Below are 18448 nucleotides of genomic sequence, written 5' to 3' on the forward strand. Positions count from 1 at the left end.
GATGAACACGAAGCGCCCGGTCGGATCGTACCGAGGTCCAGTATTGATTGAAAAATGAGGAAGGTATACCGAGAGCTAACATGGATGTGTGGATGGTAAAGGGAAAGTGCGCCGAGGGCCTCATCTGTGATCAAACCAATATCTCTCAAATCATCACTCTCTGTGGCCTCCCAGGGCAAGTCAGATGAACGGAGCATAACCATAGCAGGTAGTTCCGCGTCTTCACAGTTGGTCCTTGACCTCAGATCACAAGCACATCAGCAAAACATGGTGCTCGCAGTATGCTTCCTTATCCGACCCTGTGCCGCCTGGGTCTTTGGCTGATGATACCTCTCCCAGGCCGTTGGGCAAATATGCTCGACCGCATCCATGACTCATAACCTTGCTCAATGTCAAAAGCTGGTTCATAAGGCTGTACAGGCTGGTGCAAAGGTAAGTCTTCGCTATTCTTCTCGCAGGTGCTGTTCGATGTCGACTGCGCAGTTGGGCATTGACCAGAGCCTTAACCAGCATTGGCCCTTCCTAGGCTCTGTTCCTTCCTGAGGCTTCGGACTACATAGCGTCATCACCAACCGAATCAGTGTCCCTATGTCAAGATGTTACCAAGAGCCTTTTCGTGCGTGGCCTGCAACAAGCTGCTCGTGAGAACAGATTGTCTATCAACGTGGGCATCCATGAGCCCACAGATCCACCTTCCAAAAGAATCAAAAACACGTTGATCTGGATTGACAAAGAGGGGGACATTGTACACAGATACCAGAAACTGCACTTGTTTGACATCGACCTGCGTCCGGATGGTCCCAGAATGAAAGAAAGTGACTCTGTAGAACCAGGGTCAGAGGTCGTGCCGCCATACGCCTCGATACTGGGGAAAATTGGCAGTCTGATTTGCTTCGACCTACGATTTCCTGAACCTGCAGTTCGACTACGCCGATTGGGTGCCGAGGTCTTGCTTTACCCTTCTGCCTTCACCGTCCCGACGGGAAAACTCCACTGGGAGATTCTACTGCGAGCAAGAGCTATCGAGACTCAGAGCTGGGTGATAGCAGCGGCACAATGCGGGAGACACAATGAAAAACGCGTCAGTTTTGGTGATAGCATCGTCATCAAGCCCACTGGCGAGGTTGTCGGACGATTAGACCGCGTCGACGATGCCAAAATCGAGAAAGAACATGCTCGCGAGCCTGATTTGCTCACGGTCGACATTGACCTGGACTCTGTCAAAGATGTAAGGAGAGGCATACCTCTGTTAAGAAGGACCGACGTGTATCCAGAGATTTGAAGGTATACATTACATCCAGTGGTACTGAGACTTCGCTCCACCAATATGCGTGGTAAGGTACGAAGAGCAGCTTTTGACCGGAGGTTTGGTGTTGTCAGTCGTGTCTCAATCACCCTTGCAGATGCGCTTGATCAGGACATCACGTCAGTGCAACGGGGTTTGTAGTTTGGGCGACAAGATTCTAAGGGAGAGTGCATGATGATAGCCATAGACAAATTCGACATCAGATGTGAAACATCCAGATACTAGTAGGAGTAGATGATCTAAGCCTTCCCTGCCATCACACATCTGCGAAGGTTGACTGTCATGGCCTTGATCAAAATCAAGATGTATCTACAAGCCACTGCCGTCCTGTCAACCGCTTGCAATTGTGCGTAAGTGCCGTGCCGCATATCCGATAGCGGAGCCATGACCATCATCATCATCATCATTTCCATGGAAGGCGAAACAACTCGAGAGATGGATGCCGCAAGCAAGAAACCCTTCGATATCTGCTTATTGCGGTCTGGAGAGAGCGACTTAAGCCCATGACAGAAGGCATGGCACTCCAGGGCCAAACCGGTAGCGCGACAGTGGATGTTGTTGAGAAAGATGTCGAACTTCAGCAACGCGTCCCTACGGCTCCAATGCGCGATACCGGCCAGGATCTTGTCGAGTTCGACGGCCCTGACGACCCAGAGAATCCAAAAAACTGGCCAAGGGCCAGAAGATGGAAGATCACTGCAGCCATGGGAGGCATGGCCTTCGTCGTCACATTTGCAAGCTCGGTGTTTGTAAGCAGCATCGCGACAAGTCCACAGCGCGACAACGACTGACCAGAGCTTCTAGAGCGTTGCAATTCCGCCGGTAGCTGAGAAGTACCATATCGGAACAGTTACTTCTACACTCGGCGTTTCGCTTTTCCTACTCGTAAGGGACGGTCCAATCCTGGTGATGAGGAGGAGAGCCTGACAAACACCAGGGTTTTGTTTTTGGTCCAATCTTTTTCGGACCTGCATCTGAAGTGTTCGGCCGCAGAATACCTCTGTTCTCCGGTTACTTATGCTTTGCCATCTTTCAAATACCAGTCGCTGTTGCGCAGAATGTTGAGACGATCATGCTTGGTCGATTCTTCGGAGGATTTGCTGCGTCTTCGCCTCTGGCCGTCATCGGAGGTGCTCTCGCCGATATCTGGAATCCGATCGATAGAGCTTATGGAGTCTGCATCTTCGCAGCTGCCGCCTTTTCGGGACCAGTAGCAGGTACAGTAGCTTGAACTCGTCATCTTGTGTTTGCTGGTGTACTGATCCGTGGTATCTTACAGGTCCGATCATTGGAGGGTTCGTGACTCAGTCCTACCTTGGCTGGCGCTGGACTGCATGGATCACCCTGATCATGGCCGCCTTGTTTGGCTGCATCGGATATCTGGTGATCCCGGAAACATCGGCCTCGAAGATCCTCCAGACCAAAGCGAAGAAGCTTCGATATGAGACCAAGAACTGGGCGCTGCATGCCAAAGCTGACGAAAGTCCCGTCAATGCAAAGACCCTGATCTTCGTGTATCTTGTTCGGCCGTTTATCATGATCTTCCAGGAGCCCATTCTCGCCCTTGTCACTGCATACATGAGTTTTATCTACGGGTACGTCGGGCCAGAGACGGTGGCTCAGCCTTCTCAGATTTGTGCCGGGCAAGGCTGATTGTTCACTAGTATCTTATACCTATTTTTCGAGTCTGTGAGTACCCCTCCAACCTTCCATATTGCCGGATCAATGACAATTGAAGTTCCCCATAAGCTTCCAGGAGGAGCGTGGGTGGAATGCCGGTGTCGGATCGTTGCCTTTTGCCTCTTTCATCGTCGGCATTGCCATGGGTACTGGACTCATAGCATATTCTACGCGAACCAATTTCACCAGAGCCTTCGAGAAGCACGGTAGACCAATTCCCGAAGAACGTTTGCCGCCTATGATTGTGGGTGCTGCGGCCCTCCCTATCGGCCTCTTCTGGTTTGCTTGGTTCGTTCTGAATCGCTCTCCGCCTCACGCATTTGAAGCTAATGTGCTTAGGACTTCGGATCCTCACATCACCTGGGTACCACAGGTTCTTTCGGTCGCACTACTTGGTATGGGATGTTTGGTCACGTTCTGGCAGGGCATGAACTATATCATCGACTGCTATGGCTTTTACTCGAACAGTGCTATCGCTGTCAACACATTTGTCCGGTCCATTGCCGCAGCAGGCTTTCCGCTGTTTGCGCCGGCCATGTACCATCGTCTGGGCACAGCGTGGTCGACATCGCTTCTGGCGTTTCTCTGCGTCGCCTTTTTTCCGACGCCAATCTTATTCTACAAGTACGGAGCCAAGATCAGACAGAAATCCAGGTTTAAACCGACGGGCTAAAGGGATCATCTAGACTGGCTTTGGAGAACTGTATCACTTTGTAGCAGCTTTTACCACGCAGAATACATTGGAAAGACAACCGCAAGCCAATTTCTAGTGCCAATGACCGACAATGACCGTTCTAAGGTTCGAACTGATGCCTCAGCAAGGATGGTACCGGCGCGCACGCCGCCAGGAGCAACAAAGGGAATTCCACACCAGGTGTCATCATTGAGACTCCCACCTGGGCATTCAAAGGGCAGCTCGCCGACTGGTCCCCTGATACATTCAGTGCTGGTAGATGGTCTTGATTTCTGCCGGCGCTGCCTTGGATACTCCCGTATTTGCTGAGTCCGCGTATTCCTGCCCGTGGCTTCCCCGACATCGATGAGCGTGTCTCAGCGAAGAATCAATTACGAATGCGCCTCTCCTCGGCTCCCATTGTCATTCAGGCATTTTGGGACGTGTTCCCCACAAGCGTAACAAGTGGATTTCGCTTCTCCAGGTGACAGCCACTTGGAGCATTCGGGGCAAAGCAGGCAAAGCAGGTGTTGAAGTGTGAAGACTGCGACACCCAGCTACCTGGGACTAAGCTTACACAGGAGTATACCCACCAGCCTTGCGCTTACGCCCGGTGCTGTCAAAGCCTATGGCAGTAAGCCTGCTTAGTTAGGGGCCTCGGCTCAGCGAATGACTTCGGCAGACGCTAGGTGACGGAACTCCCGCCTACGGGAAGTTTGAGACATGAAACTCAACTACGACTTCTTCGCCTACCCTTTTCAACCAAAGAGGCTGCATCGTCGCGGCTTTCCGATGGGCGGGTCGACCGCTCGCACGTCTTCGTACGAGTACTTGGAAAGGAAATCATCGCCAATTCTTTGTCCTCGGTCTGTTGACTGTTGGCCGACATGAACTACACCGTATCCATCGACTTTCTGAGCTGATTGGAGTGCCCAGAAAGAGAGCCAGCTCCTTCGAGACTCGAGCTAATCAAGCCCCTACGCATAGCTTGAGTGCTTGGAGTACATGGCATACCCCATGTTTGGTACCTCCTGCTCTTGTTCTGGAATTTGATATGCACTCTGATGACCGGCTTGGAGTCGTCAGGTCCGGGGATATGGATCGGCTGATCTAGTGCCTGACCTTTTCTCTGTCTTTGCCCTCGATTCCCTGGCCTCTTCCCCAACATGATGGAGATATCAACAGACCTGTGGGGTACGGAGTACCAAGATGCATGAATCCAGGATAGTCGATCGTCTCGACGCTGGTATGGTGCACAGACCACCCGATGTACCAAAGCAGAAGTCATCTTACTCGTATAGGCATTGCACATCACCCTGCTTCCCCAATCGCCTTTATTTTCTAGCAATGGGGAAGCTACTCTACCGACAACCACGCACTTGGGGAAATTGTCTAGACGAGGATGGTATACATTGGGGGAGCTTGTCGCAGCTGCTCCTTTCATGTTCATGCAGCTGACATAAAGGCCAATCTTCTGGAACGCGGCCACGGGGTAGGATTCTTCAGACGCTCGTCGCCTTACCAGAAAGCAGGATCTGAAGGACTATCACCATGGCTGTTAACGCGTACAATTTCCTCATCGTCTACTTGGTGACCTTCGGGTCTTTGACTTATGGCTACAATTCCGCCATCATTGGCGCCGTTATCGGTCTTCCGTCCTTCTTCGAATACTTCAACATCGACATCAAGTCAAACGATGGGTCCCAAATCACTGGAGGTAAGTCGCACTAGGTTCATCGCCACCTTTGTCTTCTGAGGAGTTCCTGCGTGGTTGGCTTGACTTGATGATGCGAGGCTGATATTTGCTGTAGCCACCAACGGTCTCTTCGCTGGTGGTGGCCTTCTCGGCTGCTGGTTCATCACTTGGCTCGGTGACAAGGTTGGCAGGAAGAGGTCAATCCAGATCACGGCCTCTATCTGCATCGTAGCTGGCGCTCTACAAGCTGGTTCCGTCCATATTGCCATGTTTTTGGTTGCCAGGTTCATAATGGGCTTTGGCGTCGGTATGGTCAATGTTATCACTCCGCTTTACCAGTCAGAGATATCTCCTGCCAAATCAAGAGGACTCATGGTCGGATCGCATGGATTCGTGCTGTGCATCGGCTATGTAAATCGACCTCTTCCAGTTTTTCGATCATTCGACTGACTATCATGCAGGGTCTGGCTGGCTGGACTGGCTATGGCTGCTACTTCCTAAAAAGCCAAGTGGCACAGTGGCGTCTGTGCCTTGCTCTTCAGATTGTTCCGCCTCTCTGCCTCTTGATCGGGTCTCCATGGCTTCCTGAATCTCCTCGACACCTTGTTGCAACTGATCGCCTGGAGGCTGCTTTCGCGATCCTCAAAAGCCTGCACCATATACCCGGTGATGAGGATGACACGATTGCGCATGAAGAGCTGTACCAGATCCGTCAGCAACTGGAGCTCGAAAGGCGTGAAGGCTTAGGACAGGGCTGGATCAAGGGCTGGATCGTCCTCTTCTCAAGAAAGTCGTATCGAAAGCGCCTGCTGTTTGGCTTCCTGCTGCTGTAAGTCCAATGCGTCATATTATTCTGTTCTCCCGCTAACCCGTCTATAGTGGGTTAGTGCAATCGACAGGCTGCCTCGTAATCAACAATTACCAAGTGCTGTTGTACAATGGCCTTAGCCTCTACGGCGCTATGCCTCTGATGCTCTACGCCATCTGGGACACCTGGGCTGCCTTCATGAACTTCATCAACGCAAACCTGCTCGATAGGGTCGGCCGCATTCCCATCATGGTTGTCGGACAGGTATGCTCACTTGCACTTAGTTCCCGCAATAACTAACGCTTCATAGATTGGTTGTGCAGTCTCGGTCGCTGGTTTCGCGGCTTGTCTCGCAAGATATGGTGGTACTGACAACAAGATCGGCAACGGATTTGGCGTGTTCTTCCTGTACCTTTTCGTTACTTTCTTTGGAGGCAGTATGGACGCCTCAAGCTACGTATACGCATCCGAAATCTTCCCCACGTCGATTCGTGCTCAGGGCGCCGGGTTCAGTGTCTCGGGATTGTTCTGTTTCAGCCTGATCTACACTATGAGCGCTCCTGTTGCATTCAACAATATCGGCTGGAAATATTACCTGATATTCATCATTGTGCCGCTATTCGGAGCGGCGCTCATGTACTTCTTCTACCCTGAGGTGAGTCTCAACTTGCACCGTGATCGGCCATCAAAGCACCACGCTGACAACATACGGTTGTCTAGACTAAAGGGCTCGCCCTCGAAGAGATTGCAGCCAAGTTTGGAGACGAGGTTGCGGTTGACTTGTCCCATCTCTCAGCCGAGGAAAGAGCCAGACTCGACAAGACTCTCGTTAATTCGGAAGTTATGGAAATGGAACATGCAAGCAAGGCATGATTGCAGAGGTTTCGACAGGTTGGGCAATCTGCGAAGGCGATATCTCGTCCTGAACAAGGGACATGTTGGTGAAGGCTGTAATTCCAGGCAAGGCGTTGCGGGCTCAGAATGCAGGCATCCCTCAGTATTCCATCGGAGCCCAGATACATGGAGGAGTGGGATCATATATCCGAGATACAACCATCCATGCTCCTTCCCTTTGTAGAACGATGACGATCGTCCACTTATCAAGCGATATCCAACGTCCAAGGTCAGAGCCTGGGGCAGATCATAATGTAACCCTCCTTGCCAACGATATATGGCTACGCCTCTCCTGCCGACGACATGCATTCATGGGCGACGAGAAGCGTAAGGCTCCAGTGGACACCGGCGTCTACATAATACTCGGTGGATGGTAAGACATCTACTATAGTATTCCGACACGTCGACAGGCTTCAGGCTCGACCATGACAATCCACAAACACAACCCCTGGCTTACGCGGCCCCAAATCTCCGGCCTCATCCCGCTTCCCGATCGCGGCTTGTCGCTCTTCACGTCATCCTCCGGGCCCGCACGCAAGCCAGGTGAACCAGTGGTCATATTCTTCACCGGCGCTGGCGCTCCATGTATCAGTTACGTCAAAGTCCAGGAGCATCTCGCCCGGTTCGTGCGGACATTGTTCTTCGACCGCGCTGGTTACGATCGAAGCACTCTTCCCCGCCACGATGGGCCGCTGCTGGCCGAGGACGGCGCCGGAGATCTCGATGCCCTTTTGCGGACCATAGGCGTGGACCCGCCGTATATATTGGTGGGGCATTCGTTCGGCGGGATACCGGCCAGGGAGTTTATGCACTTACAACTAGGATCGCGCAAGCACCAGGCTGAAGAAGGTGAAGGTGTGTTAAGAGTCACGGACGTGATCGCGGGAATCGTTTTGTACGACACGGCGACGGAACTGGTGCTCGGTTTCTACCCACGTGTCCCCTCCAGCGAGCTGGTCGAAATATCCAAGGACGTCGATTGGGAGGGGGTGACCCATCTGCGCGAAGAATCGGGCTTGAGCGATGAGCAGTGGCAGTCTATCATCGAGGCCGTCGAGCGGACGGGACCCCGCGGCGCGAAGAGGGAGGATACGCATGTCAGTGCGCGTGCGCTGGCGTTGAAGCGCCAGCTCGAACGGCATGCTTACAGGGGCGGTATCTTGAGCGTGGTCAGGTGTAACAGTACCATGGACTACCAGAGGATGTACGATGAGGGTGTCAAGTTGGGAGCAGGCACGCAGGAGGAGAGAAGGCTGGCCAGGAGGTTCATCGAGGATTGGGGCTTGTACAATTACGAAATGGTGAGGGCCCAGTTGGATCTGGTGGTGCGTGATGATGAGGAGGATGCATGCCATGCACAGTATGTCTATCATGGGAGCTGGGGGCATGATAGTCCATTGCGGAAGAGGGAGTTGATGGGTGACCCGGTCCGGTGGGTGCTGGAGGAGTGGCAGAAGATGAAGAACGAGTAGGTCATGAGCGATGGTGATGGTACCTGGAAGCCTTACGCACAGAGACTGCGAGGTACTGGCTTATCACATAGACGCTCTGGAAGTGCTACGCCCTGTGGGCTTTACCTGGTTCGATGGTGCTCTTCGTCGAGGATCTCTGAGCAACAGCCTAGTTAGTTAACTCAGTAATTAGTAGCCTTACGAGACCATTTTCTAGGCGTCTAGGTTAGCGTCTTGCTAAATACGTAGGACGACTTAGGCACTAAGGACAGCGCCAACTTAGTTAAGCTTTATAGGCCCGAAGTCCCTAACTGTACCTACAGCAACAAGTACAAGTACCTCACTACGCTCACCTACCTCAACTTAGTTAATGACGTCGAACTCGTTTACTCACTTGATCGACACAAATGTTTTTTTCTGGCCCAGCGCAGCACTCTTCACCTCCTCTACTTCTCAGATACGCTGATCTATAGTACAAGTTACACCCGCGCTCGAATTGGCTCTTTCCCCCTGGATCAGAAATGACCACACCCTCACAGTCTTCCAACGAACCTCAACTCGACGACAAAATCTCCTCCATGAAAATCCCCATCAACCCACAACGAGCCAGCACCCTCACGACCAACCTCGAACACATACATTCTCGCATCTCTTCCGTCTTCTCGCAACAGCCTCCTTCAGCGCACCTCCCCCCTTCTACGCCTCGCCTCGTCGCCGTCTCCAAACTGAAGCCGGCCTCCGACATCCTGACCCTGCACAACCCACCGACCTCGCACACCCATTTCGGCGAGAACTATGTCCAAGAACTCCTCGAGAAATCCCGCCTCTTACCGAGCAGCATAAAATGGCACTTTATCGGCGGCCTGCAGTCGAACAAAGCCACACAACTCGCAAGGGACGTTCCGAGCCTGTGGGCCGTCGAGAGCGTTGATTCAGAGAAGAAAGCCACACTCCTCGACAAAGGTCGTGCGCAATCGTCGAACACAACAGAGCCCCTCCGCGTCTTCATACAAGTCAACACCTCGGGCGAGGAGTCGAAATCTGGGGTGTCTCCTGATTCGGAGGAGCTGGTCAATTTGGCGAAACACATCCGCGACAAATGCGAGCATCTCCATCTCCAGGGGTTGATGACGATCGGGGCGATAGCCCGGTCAAAAGCGACGACTCCAGAGACCGAGAACGAGGATTTTATTTGTCTCCGCGAAACAAGGGATAAACTAGCCCAAGCACTCGGGATAGAGGAGGCGTCGTTGGAACTGAGTATGGGTATGAGTGAAGACTTTGAGGGCGCGATCCGCCAGGGCAGCAACGAGGTCAGGATTGGGAGTACGATTTTCGGCGAGAGACCGGCCAAGAAGGACGCGAAGGTTCTATAGGACTTAAAAGAAGGAGATGTGAATGTTGAATCAAAAGAAATGACCTAATCTGAGGAGGAGAATAGCACTATTCCCGACATGTGCAAATATCTGAACATCGGGAAACGCGAAAGGAACAGACCCTCGCTCGCAAGAACGACAAAACGGTCTGTCCTCAAAGACGTCCCTCGGGCAAGCTACGCCGGGTGAAACCGACTTACACAGGCCATCCGATAGGCATCATCCGATGAAGGCACCACACGAGCGGAGACTGCTACAGACGGTAATGTCGACGTCTGCTGAAACCGTGAATGCGGTGGGGAAGGACTGTGTGAACCGGTGGTGTAAAAGCCCGGGCACAGGCACGGCTGCGGGAAAGATATCTGAGGCTCAGGCTCTGGCTCTTGCTCTCAGAACAGAACAGAACATGGCCAAGACGGGACAACCCGCACCGCAGAGCAGAGCAGTGCAGTGCAGAGCAGAGCAGAGCAGTGCAGAGCAGAGCAGAGCAGTGCAGAGCAGAGCAGTGCAGAGCAGAGCAGAGCAGAGCAGAGCAGTGCAGAGCAGAGCAGTGCAGAGCAGAGCAGAGCAGTGCAGAGCAGTGCAGAGCAGAGCAGAGCAGTGCAGAGCAGAGCAGAGGAGGGCAGAAGCTCACTTTAGTCCGCGAAGGAAGAAGAAATGGGCTGGACCGGACTGGCCCAGACGAATTTCTCTTCATGTGCGCGCCCAAGAGTAGCCCACAACAACATCACGACACTGCACGGGGCTTGGAACGTCCCGCTTGACGAGACCACGACCATGACCGCAGTAAGAACCACCCTCTGCTACACTACACGAAGACACGAAGACATGAATAATGCGAGAACGTGGACTAAATAGAAACTGGCCACACTATATCGAGCTGTGCTGGCACCTGGGCTGCCGCCCCCCCCCCCACTGCTTCCCCTGCTGTGTGTTGGCCTGACAAAAGGGCAGAAGCCCAAAGAACTTGCTTGGGCCGATATTTTGTTACGGGTTGAAGGCTACAGCTATAGGTCCAGCTACAGGAAAATTATATTTGATTGCATAGCAAAATGATAAAAATAATATATGTCCTGAAGAAGTCGTTGGTAAGGCTAAAGCTGTGTGCTCCGAAAGATCGGCTCAACCATGCATCGCATGCCCATCAATGTTCATACCTGTCTTCGCAAGCTGAAAAAGCATATGTAAGTTTCTTCAAGGGCCCCTAGCAAGCCTCTCCTGCATCATGCCTAGGAGTATCCCTGGCACCGTGTCCTGCGTCGCTCGGATCGTCATGCGGAACATCTGTCTCATTGTCAGCTCTTGCCCAGAGATCGTGATCTGATCGCTTACCTTCTGCTGCTGGTTCGGTTCTAGCCGCAACAAACAGCCTGTCTTGCCTTTTTCAAGCTGCAAAACCGCACAGCCCACAATGTTCCTCGTATTAGGATCGACGTTGTCCAAAATCCGCCATCGGAAGCCCAGCACGGTCTCGCGGGTGAACTTATCACTCATTTCGGTCGTCGGGGTTTTGAGACTAAACGTACTCTGTGCTTCCAGCGGGCCCGCGCCTATTTGTCGCCAGCGCTTGAAGAAGTCCTCTGCCGACAGCTCGGATGGGTCCATGAACCGATGAGGCAGGATGGGGAGTCTTAATGTGTAACCCTGCAATGCGCCGGCGAGATATGATATTCGGATCGTTGGTGGTTCTGAGAAGGGCGCTATGGATGTGCACACGATAGTCTGCTGGACTTGTGAGTCCGCCTCAACATGGGACTCGGGAAGACTCTTCATGTCAATTTTCAGCGCCGGTGCGGATTTGTTGTCAAGTGTAGTCGTGAATGATCCGATAGGAAAGGATGCTTTGTTCGCAAAGTAGAGTTTGATCACGCCCAGGTAGCCGCGATATTCTGTTCGTATGCCGACCTGAATCTGAGGATCTTCGTAGAGCACTCCTTCATCGGAGAAGTACATCTGTTCGTAGCCAATCTCCCAGTCGGGCGACAAGTGAGCTGCACTGGCTAGGTTCGGCACTGTCACATCTTCGGTATGGCCATTCATGTCGAGGCCCTCGAGATCCTTAGATGCCCCACCTGCTGCGTCCTGTACTCCGCTGACACTTCTTGATGTTGTGCCGTTGGTGTTTGATTTGACTCCTCCATTGACAATGGTGGTGAAAGTCCGTTTAAGGCCGGTCTGTTGAGCTAGTAGCACTTCCTGTTTATCGGCATTGGCATCCTTTCCGCCCACGAGCCAAGTCCGTCGCTCACTTATGCCAACGCTCTTCTTGTGGAGTCTTTGCAGTAATATTGATGTTCTTTCCGAAAACGGAGGCATTTCATCGCAGATGGTCCTAAGCAGATCATCCGTTGGCATCGTCGTGATAGCAAGATACTCGCAAGCCCTTTGCTGCAATTCAGAGTCGGGTGAATGGCTGTAGAATTGGAACATCTGCAGTAACTGAGGCTTGATCTCTGGAAATAGGTTGACAAACTTGACGAATGTTGACAGCATGAGCGCTCTTGTGGCATCCGGCGCGGAGATCATCTTGGTTTGGAGCACCATCAATTGTTCGATTGGGCTGCACCCCTTGTTGTCCGCAATCAAGTGTCCAAACTCTCCCAGGATATACCCGCCGATTTTGACCAGAGTATCGTGGCAGTTCTCAGCCCTTAGGTATTCGAAGATATGTTGAGCTGCATATGCTTGCAATTCCTCGTTGTTCGTAACAATCTGGACCACCCGTTGCCACACTTCATCACTGACATGATCACCAGCCATTGCCAACAGCCTGAGAGAGATGTCAATGTACCACTGAGCATCAGTTGCATACTTTTCCGTCAGGATGGCAATTTTCAGCGTCATTTCTTCTCGTAACGAGAAATCTGCGGATTGGAGATATTTCAACAATTCGTTGACGATCGGCTGAGCATTGGTAGTGTCGCACATGCTGTAGAGCAGATCCAGACCTTTCCTTCGCACACTAATGTCGCGGTCTCGTAAAGCTCCGATGATAATATTCTGATGGCGCTTGATCGGATCGAGCGTATCTGATCTGGCAGCGAAATGGGTCATAGCATCAAGACCCAGATACCGTACGTTGGTTTCACGAGATTGAATAAATCTCCCCAACTTGGACGATATCTGCATCATGAGTTGGTGCTCGGTGTCGAGATGGATCAGAAGATTGATTGCTTCGAAGAGCACCGCATTTTGAGCATTGTTCTGTTGTACATTTTTGGGTGCTTCGGTGGCGGCAGCCATGATAGCTTGCAGCGACTCACGGATGATATCTCGGACATGTGTGTCCTCTGAAGGCGGATAGTATTGTAACAGTTTCAAAAATTTGACTTGAATCCAAGGACATGGGACTTTGTAATATAGGTAGTCGGGCGAGACGTCGTTGTCGATGACGATTTTCCGTAACCTTTGCGCGGCCTTGATATAACTTCCTTTATAACCTTCCGGATGGTCCTGGACCAAGGCCATAATCAAAGAAGTCACAGACAAGACGACCCCCATGTCCGGATCGTCCATCAAGGATATTATTCTTTCTGCCCATTCTGATTGCAGGATGCCCGGGTACTTTCGGTACAGTCGGAGAAGAGTGAGGGCGGCCTTCTTCTTCACGAAAGATTTCGAGGTGGGAGATATTAAGAGCCGATGTACATCTGCACTTAGGGCTTCGCCCATTTCTCTCCCACCAACATTGGCGACAGCATGCAGCGCCAGACAGTTGTTGAGTTCATTTTGATCCAAAAGGTCTTTCCGTATGCTATTGACCACCAAATGTAACAGTTCATGTTGTTCGTGGAGGAAGAGGGTCACCGCCAGGTAGCCGATTTGCTTCTCCGAGTACTTGGTTGCGGAAATCAGATTGACAGCTTCGAGGTGTCCAAAGTCGACATTGTACCCTTGGATGTAAATGTACAGCAGCTTGCAAACGTATTTCTTCTTCTGGTATCCGTCGAGTTTCTCGCTCTTGAATTTCTGTCTGATGTTGGCCAACTCTTTGTTGATGCGCTTTTCCTCGAGTTCTCGGGCTCTTGCGTTCCGGAGGTCCGCTATGAATTGGACAAGACCGCGCATGGACGACATCTTGGAGGACGAGGCAGAGAAAGCATCTGCACGCGAACCACGACGTCTCTGGAAAGGCGGGCGCTGGACTTAGGAGGCCGTGAGGGTATTCGTCACTGACGCATTCTCTCGAGACAACCACCTCCCATCACTTTCGGATCGAAAGGCTAAGGAGCTTGCGGTGACAACACATGAGCTGAGGATGAGTAAAAAATAACTCGTCTTGACTTGGGCTGTGTTGGTGGTAGTCGCAGCAGTTGTAGTTGCGCAGTCTCCTAAACACGCTGATGAACCTGATGAACCCCTGCCACAATTTGGTGGCAGTAAAAGTCTCGGCTTTAAGTGCTTCCAGCTCCGAGAATGCCTCCGGCGCCCAGTCTGGGGTACGGAGTACGAGAGATACATTAACAGCCCGCCTGTTCATCTATCACTCTTGGATTGAAGTTCAAGCCACGGTATTGTATTCACTGTCCCTACGTTGATCCTGGTCTGTCATCGCCCAATGCTATCATCTCATCCAACAATGACACCGTCTCAGCCGGACTAGCAATCCAAGCACAGCAACACGCACTTCTCGCTTTGAAATCATTCCCACCACCACTCAAGAATTGATCACCCACATGAAGGGTGCGAGATGGCAAGATCCCACCGAACCATTCCTGACATGCTTGCACTCCCAGCGACTTGTCGCCAATGTCGCAGAAGACATCTGCTCCGCCATTGAAGACAGTAAATGGTATACTCGTGTGTGCAGGCGGCTCGTCAGGCCTGGAGCTGGTCATGGTAGACTCCACCACTTGCTGTACAACCAAGACAGTCTCTTCCAATTGCTCCCGAGTCAATTTCTTTGATTGGTCTGCAGCATAGATGCCGACAGCTCGTTCTTTCCGCAGTACTTTGGCCTGCAAGTGGAGGGTCCGGATGCACGAGTGGAACGCAGCCTCTGCCACATCCAGGAGTGATTGTATCTCAGGCTCGGACCAATTCTTCATGGCATCGAGGACCCATTCTCGTCGATGAACGTATCGCAAGCAGTGTTCTGCCTTTTCGTCAAACGCCAGGAGGAAGTTCGATTCTCCCCCCATGATGATCAGATTGGACTTCTGTGTGGATGTTAAGTCCGCAGATTCATTGATTGCCACAAGCAGGCCGGACAGACGATTGTAGTAGTGCTGCGGTTGCATGTACCCGGCCGCTGTGACAATGCCGATTCGGACATCTCGGGCGAGGAAATGTAGCAGGCGATGGATGACCGGGTTCGCTTCTGGTGAGTGAAGGGATGCGCCGTCCTCGTAAAGTGTCACATCACCATCGAACGTCAGCAGTTCCAATCCGGGAGATGGCTTCGCCTTGAGTGAGCGGTACGGTTTCGGTTGCAACATGGCCATTATCTGAGCAGTGTTGAGGATTAATCGTATATCATTGAATGATGGTGCAACGAAACGCCGTGATGAGATCGCTCGTATCGAATCCTGGTAGTTGAAGGCGTCCTCTAGCGCAAGGGGTGTGAAGAAGGTCGAGATGGTCGGCACAAGCATACTAAGCTTGGATCTTGTGTTCTGCGTGCCTTGGTGGTTGACTGCGCACATTCAGACTATATCCATGTCTGCCTTGACAAACTCACTCTGATCCAGGATCAAATCCTCTACATCTCGAAAAATCTCCGCGTATCTCTGTCGGGCCGACCTCGCCATTGTGTCCAGACTTTGCGTGTTGGTCTCGTCGTACTCAACGGCTGGCTGTGAATTGAGAACGAAGGGCACGGCCAATAGACCCTATATAAGTGAGTGAGTAGCCATAGGAAGATGCTTTGCACAGATGGATGGCCTTGTTTCTGCCACCTCACTCACTTTGATCCATTCGATCTGTTTACCAGTCGTCAGTCCAGCGTCGTGGCAGTCAGCAGGATTGACTCACCAGCTGATCTCTACGGTGGGTCTATACACTCATGGCTGTCAGAAGTGTGCGGTCCCAAAGCTGGGAGCTTATGACTTGCCTTTAATGCGTCTAAAGTCGGTCAGCGACAAATGCATACCTCCATCTAGGGTCCATGACGTACATTCAACGCGATACCTGGTCGTCATCTTGGACTCTGGCGAGACGTTCGTTCCAGGCGAAGGAATATCCGCAGACACAGTAATAATGGTAGATGTTTGGAAGGAAGAGGAAGTGCGAGGATGAATCCGGTCAGGTATTACAGAAGTTCCTTGATGGACATGGTGGAACAATGTTTGTGCACGCTTATTCGCGGAACTATTCTATTGGCTCTACGTAAAGCAAATACCAATGAATCTTGTGCCAGCCTTCACAGTTACGAGGAGTAATTGATTCATAACTCCAGAAAGGTTCTGCAAGTACTACTGTATGGGCTTCTCTCATAGACCATCTTTCAAGATTTTGGTGAGAGCTTCATCGAACGTTGTGCGAGCTTCGACTGTACCCTCGAGTCCTCCTGTCGTTGAGCATCCCCCAGATGTCCATGACCATATTTCTCGCTTAGGGGAAGACCCTTGTCGCAAATTCCTGACTTGCATCACAATCGCTTCGGCCTGCACCGATAGAACCACCTTTTTGATCGGTGCTCCTGTATCAAAGAGACCTAGCTCTCCATTGTGTGGCTGGGACACGACCCATTTCCTGGAATTACCCTTTTCAGCATCCGAGGGAATGGAAGCCTGTCTTGACAGAGCTTCGGCATGCGTGACAAGATCTAACATCAACACGTGTCTTGTAGATAGTAAGGCAGCCTCTCTGGTGTCCTGTCGGGAGATGCGTGTCTTTGAGAAGGCAAATTCGACGGCAGAAGTCTCGTAACGTGAACCGAAGAGAGGTGGTCCTAGAAACGTGGCCAGGACAATCTCAAATTCCTTGCCTTCTGTCAGGCTGATTTTGAAGCCAGTCTTAGCGGGAGCCATCAGCTCAGAGAGAATTGTACCAGATGCGTCGATATTTAACCCTTGAAAGAAGGCGGTGCTTGATTTCTCAATCTCAATTGCAACGGGTAAGCCAGCTTGCTTGAAAGGGTGAATCATTGTTTGGCAGGAATTCCAAAAAGCAGCAGCTTCAGCCCGGTGTCTGAGATGAGCGAGGACAGGTCGTATCAATGCATATTCGAGATGATGGCGAGGTTTGAGCGTCATCGCAGGCGCTTTTTGTGACTTCCTGATCAGATTCTGTTCGTGAGCAGCGTTCAACAATAGCCGTAGGGAAACGGCAACGAATTCGGCTATCAGATTGTCGTCTGGGTTCGTTGATGTTTCTGTCTCCAGACCGTGGTCGTACACCAAAGAGAGCTGACAGTCACTTCCAACATTGATTTCCACTGCCTGGGCACGAGTATTGATCCCTTGATTTGCCACTATTCGTGCTTCTCGACAGATTTCGTAGAACAGCTCTTCCTCGAAAAGTGAGTCACGCATTTCAGTAGTTTGTTGGCTGATTTCTTCCGTTTGGCCACTTTTGTGCGTCTTGAAATGGAAGAAACCGGTCTTGCTGTTGTGCCGAATAACGAAGACTCCCAAGGCTTTGCGCCTCCGCTGTGCAGATTGCCCGTCCAAGGTTACCCTCCCATCATCAAGTTGCCGGAGCAGAGCGAAGCCTTTGTCCCGGAATTGGGGTGCGGATTGAGGAAACCCAAAATGCACTCCGATTGCTTTACGATCACGAGGGAGCCTTGACACTGCCCACCCTTGTGTCGTGAGCTTGGCAATTTGTGCCCAATATTCTGCTTCTCGTTCCGCATCTTCTCTCAGTCGATTTGACGCCGACAATAGCTTCTCTGATGCAGACCGAAAACCCTCCGATCTCCAACCCTGTGAGGTGGAAGCGAGCTGACGTCTCACCGGCGGGGGAACTGGCTTGTTCCTTAAAACGCGTCCAGCCAGCGTGCCTACGGGGACGGCCTCCTTCAACGCCGGAGACATAGAGTTTTGGGCTGGCACCCATTGTTTAGAGATGAGCAATGACACAAAGTCCAATGCACATAGGATTTCATTTTGAGCATAGCTATGAATGTTAATTGGGCTGTGGGATCGAATTGACGAGCGACTCACCTTAAGCGCTCTATCATTTCCTCCCTGCGCTTCCATAGACGTTCCTGACGCTTCTGAGGAGACTCATCCTCTTCAGCTCCGGGCCCATCTACGCCGTCGGTATCTCTGTCCGCAGCAGGGGCTTTGCCCTGGATTTCGGCTAACAAGGAACGTTCAGTCACATGACGAAAATGACCTTTCTGCACGACAACGCGTTGAATTTGAGATTGGAGATCTTCGGAAGTCAGGGATGCCTCAGAGGGGATGAGAAGGCTGATGGATGTTGATTGGGACATGTCGTAATGCTTGATAAATCTGTTATCCCTCAGATACGAACATGATGGGCAGATGACGCGAAGGATTTGGCAATAGGTCAAGCCGTTATCTTGATGCGTATCTCATCGTACTGATATTGCTTTTGATCATGGCGAAAGATAGCTTTGATTGGAGAGCCAGAGCGATGCAAGCCTGGGCGCT

At 51.7% G+C, this 18448-nt stretch overlaps 9 protein-coding genes across 9 annotated transcripts; 6 read left to right on the forward strand and 3 right to left on the reverse strand.

The window, feature by feature from the left end:
* The first annotated feature begins 156 nt into the window (after positions 1–156).
* PV05_09863 (uncharacterized protein) lies at positions 157–1522 on the forward strand. The gene is made up of 3 exons (XM_013456242.1): positions 157–279; positions 340–432; positions 527–1522. Exons 1-3 carry the CDS (start codon positions 268–270, stop codon positions 1280–1282), a joined length of 861 nt encoding a protein of 286 aa, XP_013311696.1. The 5' UTR covers positions 157–267; the 3' UTR covers positions 1283–1522.
* Positions 1523–1740: 218 nt separating this feature from the next.
* On the forward strand, positions 1741–3855 carry PV05_09864 (uncharacterized protein). The gene is made up of 7 exons (XM_013456243.1): positions 1741–2055; positions 2111–2191; positions 2244–2523; positions 2586–2901; positions 2971–2995; positions 3045–3274; positions 3326–3855. Exons 1-7 carry the CDS (start codon positions 1810–1812, stop codon positions 3657–3659), a joined length of 1512 nt encoding a protein of 503 aa, XP_013311697.1. The 5' UTR covers positions 1741–1809; the 3' UTR covers positions 3660–3855.
* Positions 3856–4959: 1104 nt separating this feature from the next.
* On the forward strand, positions 4960–7203 carry PV05_09865 (uncharacterized protein). Its single transcript, XM_013456244.1, has 6 exons — positions 4960–5376; positions 5471–5766; positions 5817–6184; positions 6235–6427; positions 6474–6818; positions 6884–7203. Exons 1-6 carry the CDS (start codon positions 5211–5213, stop codon positions 7034–7036), a joined length of 1521 nt encoding a protein of 506 aa, XP_013311698.1. The 5' UTR covers positions 4960–5210; the 3' UTR covers positions 7037–7203.
* Positions 7204–7482: 279 nt separating this feature from the next.
* Positions 7483–8589, forward strand: PV05_09866 (uncharacterized protein; the record flags this gene model as incomplete). The annotated part of the gene is made up of 1 exon (XM_013456245.1): positions 7483–8589. One exon carries the CDS (start codon positions 7483–7485, stop codon positions 8527–8529), a length of 1047 nt encoding a protein of 348 aa, XP_013311699.1. The 3' UTR covers positions 8530–8589.
* Positions 8590–9029: 440 nt separating this feature from the next.
* PV05_09867 (YggS family pyridoxal phosphate enzyme) lies at positions 9030–9884 on the forward strand (the record flags this gene model as incomplete). The annotated part of the gene is made up of 1 exon (XM_013456246.1): positions 9030–9884. The coding sequence occupies one exon, from the start codon at positions 9030–9032 to the stop codon at positions 9882–9884; it is 855 nt and encodes a 284-aa protein (XP_013311700.1).
* A 265-nt stretch (positions 9885–10149) lies between these two features.
* On the forward strand, positions 10150–10925 carry PV05_09868 (uncharacterized protein; the record flags this gene model as incomplete). The annotated part of the gene is made up of 1 exon (XM_013456247.1): positions 10150–10925. One exon carries the CDS (start codon positions 10150–10152, stop codon positions 10597–10599), a length of 450 nt encoding a protein of 149 aa, XP_013311701.1. The 3' UTR covers positions 10600–10925.
* Positions 10861–14217, reverse strand: PV05_09869 (uncharacterized protein). Its single transcript, XM_013456248.1, has 2 exons — positions 11217–14217; positions 10861–11168 (listed from the first exon to the last, which is right to left on the reverse strand). The coding sequence occupies exons 1-2, from the start codon at positions 13959–13961 to the stop codon at positions 11079–11081; spliced, it is 2835 nt and encodes a 944-aa protein (XP_013311702.1). The 5' UTR covers positions 13962–14217; the 3' UTR covers positions 10861–11078.
* A 196-nt stretch (positions 14218–14413) lies between these two features.
* Positions 14414–15981, reverse strand: PV05_09870 (uncharacterized protein; the record flags this gene model as incomplete). The annotated part of the gene is made up of 5 exons (XM_013456249.1): positions 14414–15519; positions 15565–15715; positions 15791–15805; positions 15858–15878; positions 15976–15981. 5 exons carry the CDS (start codon positions 15979–15981, stop codon positions 14414–14416), a joined length of 1299 nt encoding a protein of 432 aa, XP_013311703.1.
* Positions 15982–16232: 251 nt separating this feature from the next.
* Positions 16233–18409, reverse strand: PV05_09871 (uncharacterized protein). The gene is made up of 2 exons (XM_013456250.1): positions 17993–18409; positions 16233–17945 (listed from the first exon to the last, which is right to left on the reverse strand). The coding sequence occupies exons 1-2, from the start codon at positions 18265–18267 to the stop codon at positions 16316–16318; spliced, it is 1905 nt and encodes a 634-aa protein (XP_013311704.1). The 5' UTR covers positions 18268–18409; the 3' UTR covers positions 16233–16315.
* Positions 18410–18448: the final 39 nt, after the last annotated feature.

The sequence above is a fragment of the Exophiala xenobiotica genome, assembly GCF_000835505.1.
Source record: "Exophiala xenobiotica strain CBS 118157 unplaced genomic scaffold supercont1.6, whole genome shotgun sequence".
NCBI lineage: Eukaryota > Fungi > Ascomycota > Eurotiomycetes > Chaetothyriales > Herpotrichiellaceae > Exophiala > Exophiala xenobiotica.

What these genes read in the sequence shown, in the direction of transcription:
- PV05_09863 (XM_013456242.1), top strand. An exon ending in CTGTACAGGCTGGTGCAAAG is followed by an intron (nt 433 to 526) that starts GTAAGTCTTCGC and finishes GGCCCTTCCTAG; the next exon opens with GCTCTGTTCCTTCCTGAGGC.
- PV05_09864 (XM_013456243.1), top strand. Translation starts at nt 1,810, where the DNA reads ATGACAGAAGGCATGGCACTCCAGGGCCAAACCGGTAGCGCGACAGTG. An exon ending in GCGTTTCGCTTTTCCTACTC is followed by an intron (nt 2,192 to 2,243) that starts GTAAGGGACGGT and finishes GACAAACACCAG; the next exon opens with GGTTTTGTTTTTGGTCCAAT. An exon ending in CTTTTCGGGACCAGTAGCAG is followed by an intron (nt 2,524 to 2,585) that starts GTACAGTAGCTT and finishes GGTATCTTACAG; the next exon opens with GTCCGATCATTGGAGGGTTC.
- PV05_09865 (XM_013456244.1), top strand. Translation starts at nt 5,211, where the DNA reads ATGGCTGTTAACGCGTACAATTTCCTCATCGTCTACTTGGTGACCTTC. An exon ending in TGGGTCCCAAATCACTGGAG is followed by an intron (nt 5,377 to 5,470) that starts GTAAGTCGCACT and finishes TATTTGCTGTAG; the next exon opens with CCACCAACGGTCTCTTCGCT. An exon ending in TGTACTTCTTCTACCCTGAG is followed by an intron (nt 6,819 to 6,883) that starts GTGAGTCTCAAC and finishes ACGGTTGTCTAG; the next exon opens with ACTAAAGGGCTCGCCCTCGA.
- PV05_09869 (XM_013456248.1), bottom strand. Translation starts at nt 13,961, where the DNA reads ATGTCGTCCATGCGCGGTCTTGTCCAATTCATAGCGGACCTCCGGAAC. An exon ending in AACCGAACCAGCAGCAGAAG is followed by an intron (nt 11,169 to 11,216) that starts GTAAGCGATCAG and finishes ACAATGAGACAG; the next exon opens with ATGTTCCGCATGACGATCCG.
- PV05_09871 (XM_013456250.1), bottom strand. Translation starts at nt 18,267, where the DNA reads ATGTCCCAATCAACATCCATCAGCCTTCTCATCCCCTCTGAGGCATCC. An exon ending in GAAATGATAGAGCGCTTAAG is followed by an intron (nt 17,946 to 17,992) that starts GTGAGTCGCTCG and finishes TAACATTCATAG; the next exon opens with CTATGCTCAAAATGAAATCC.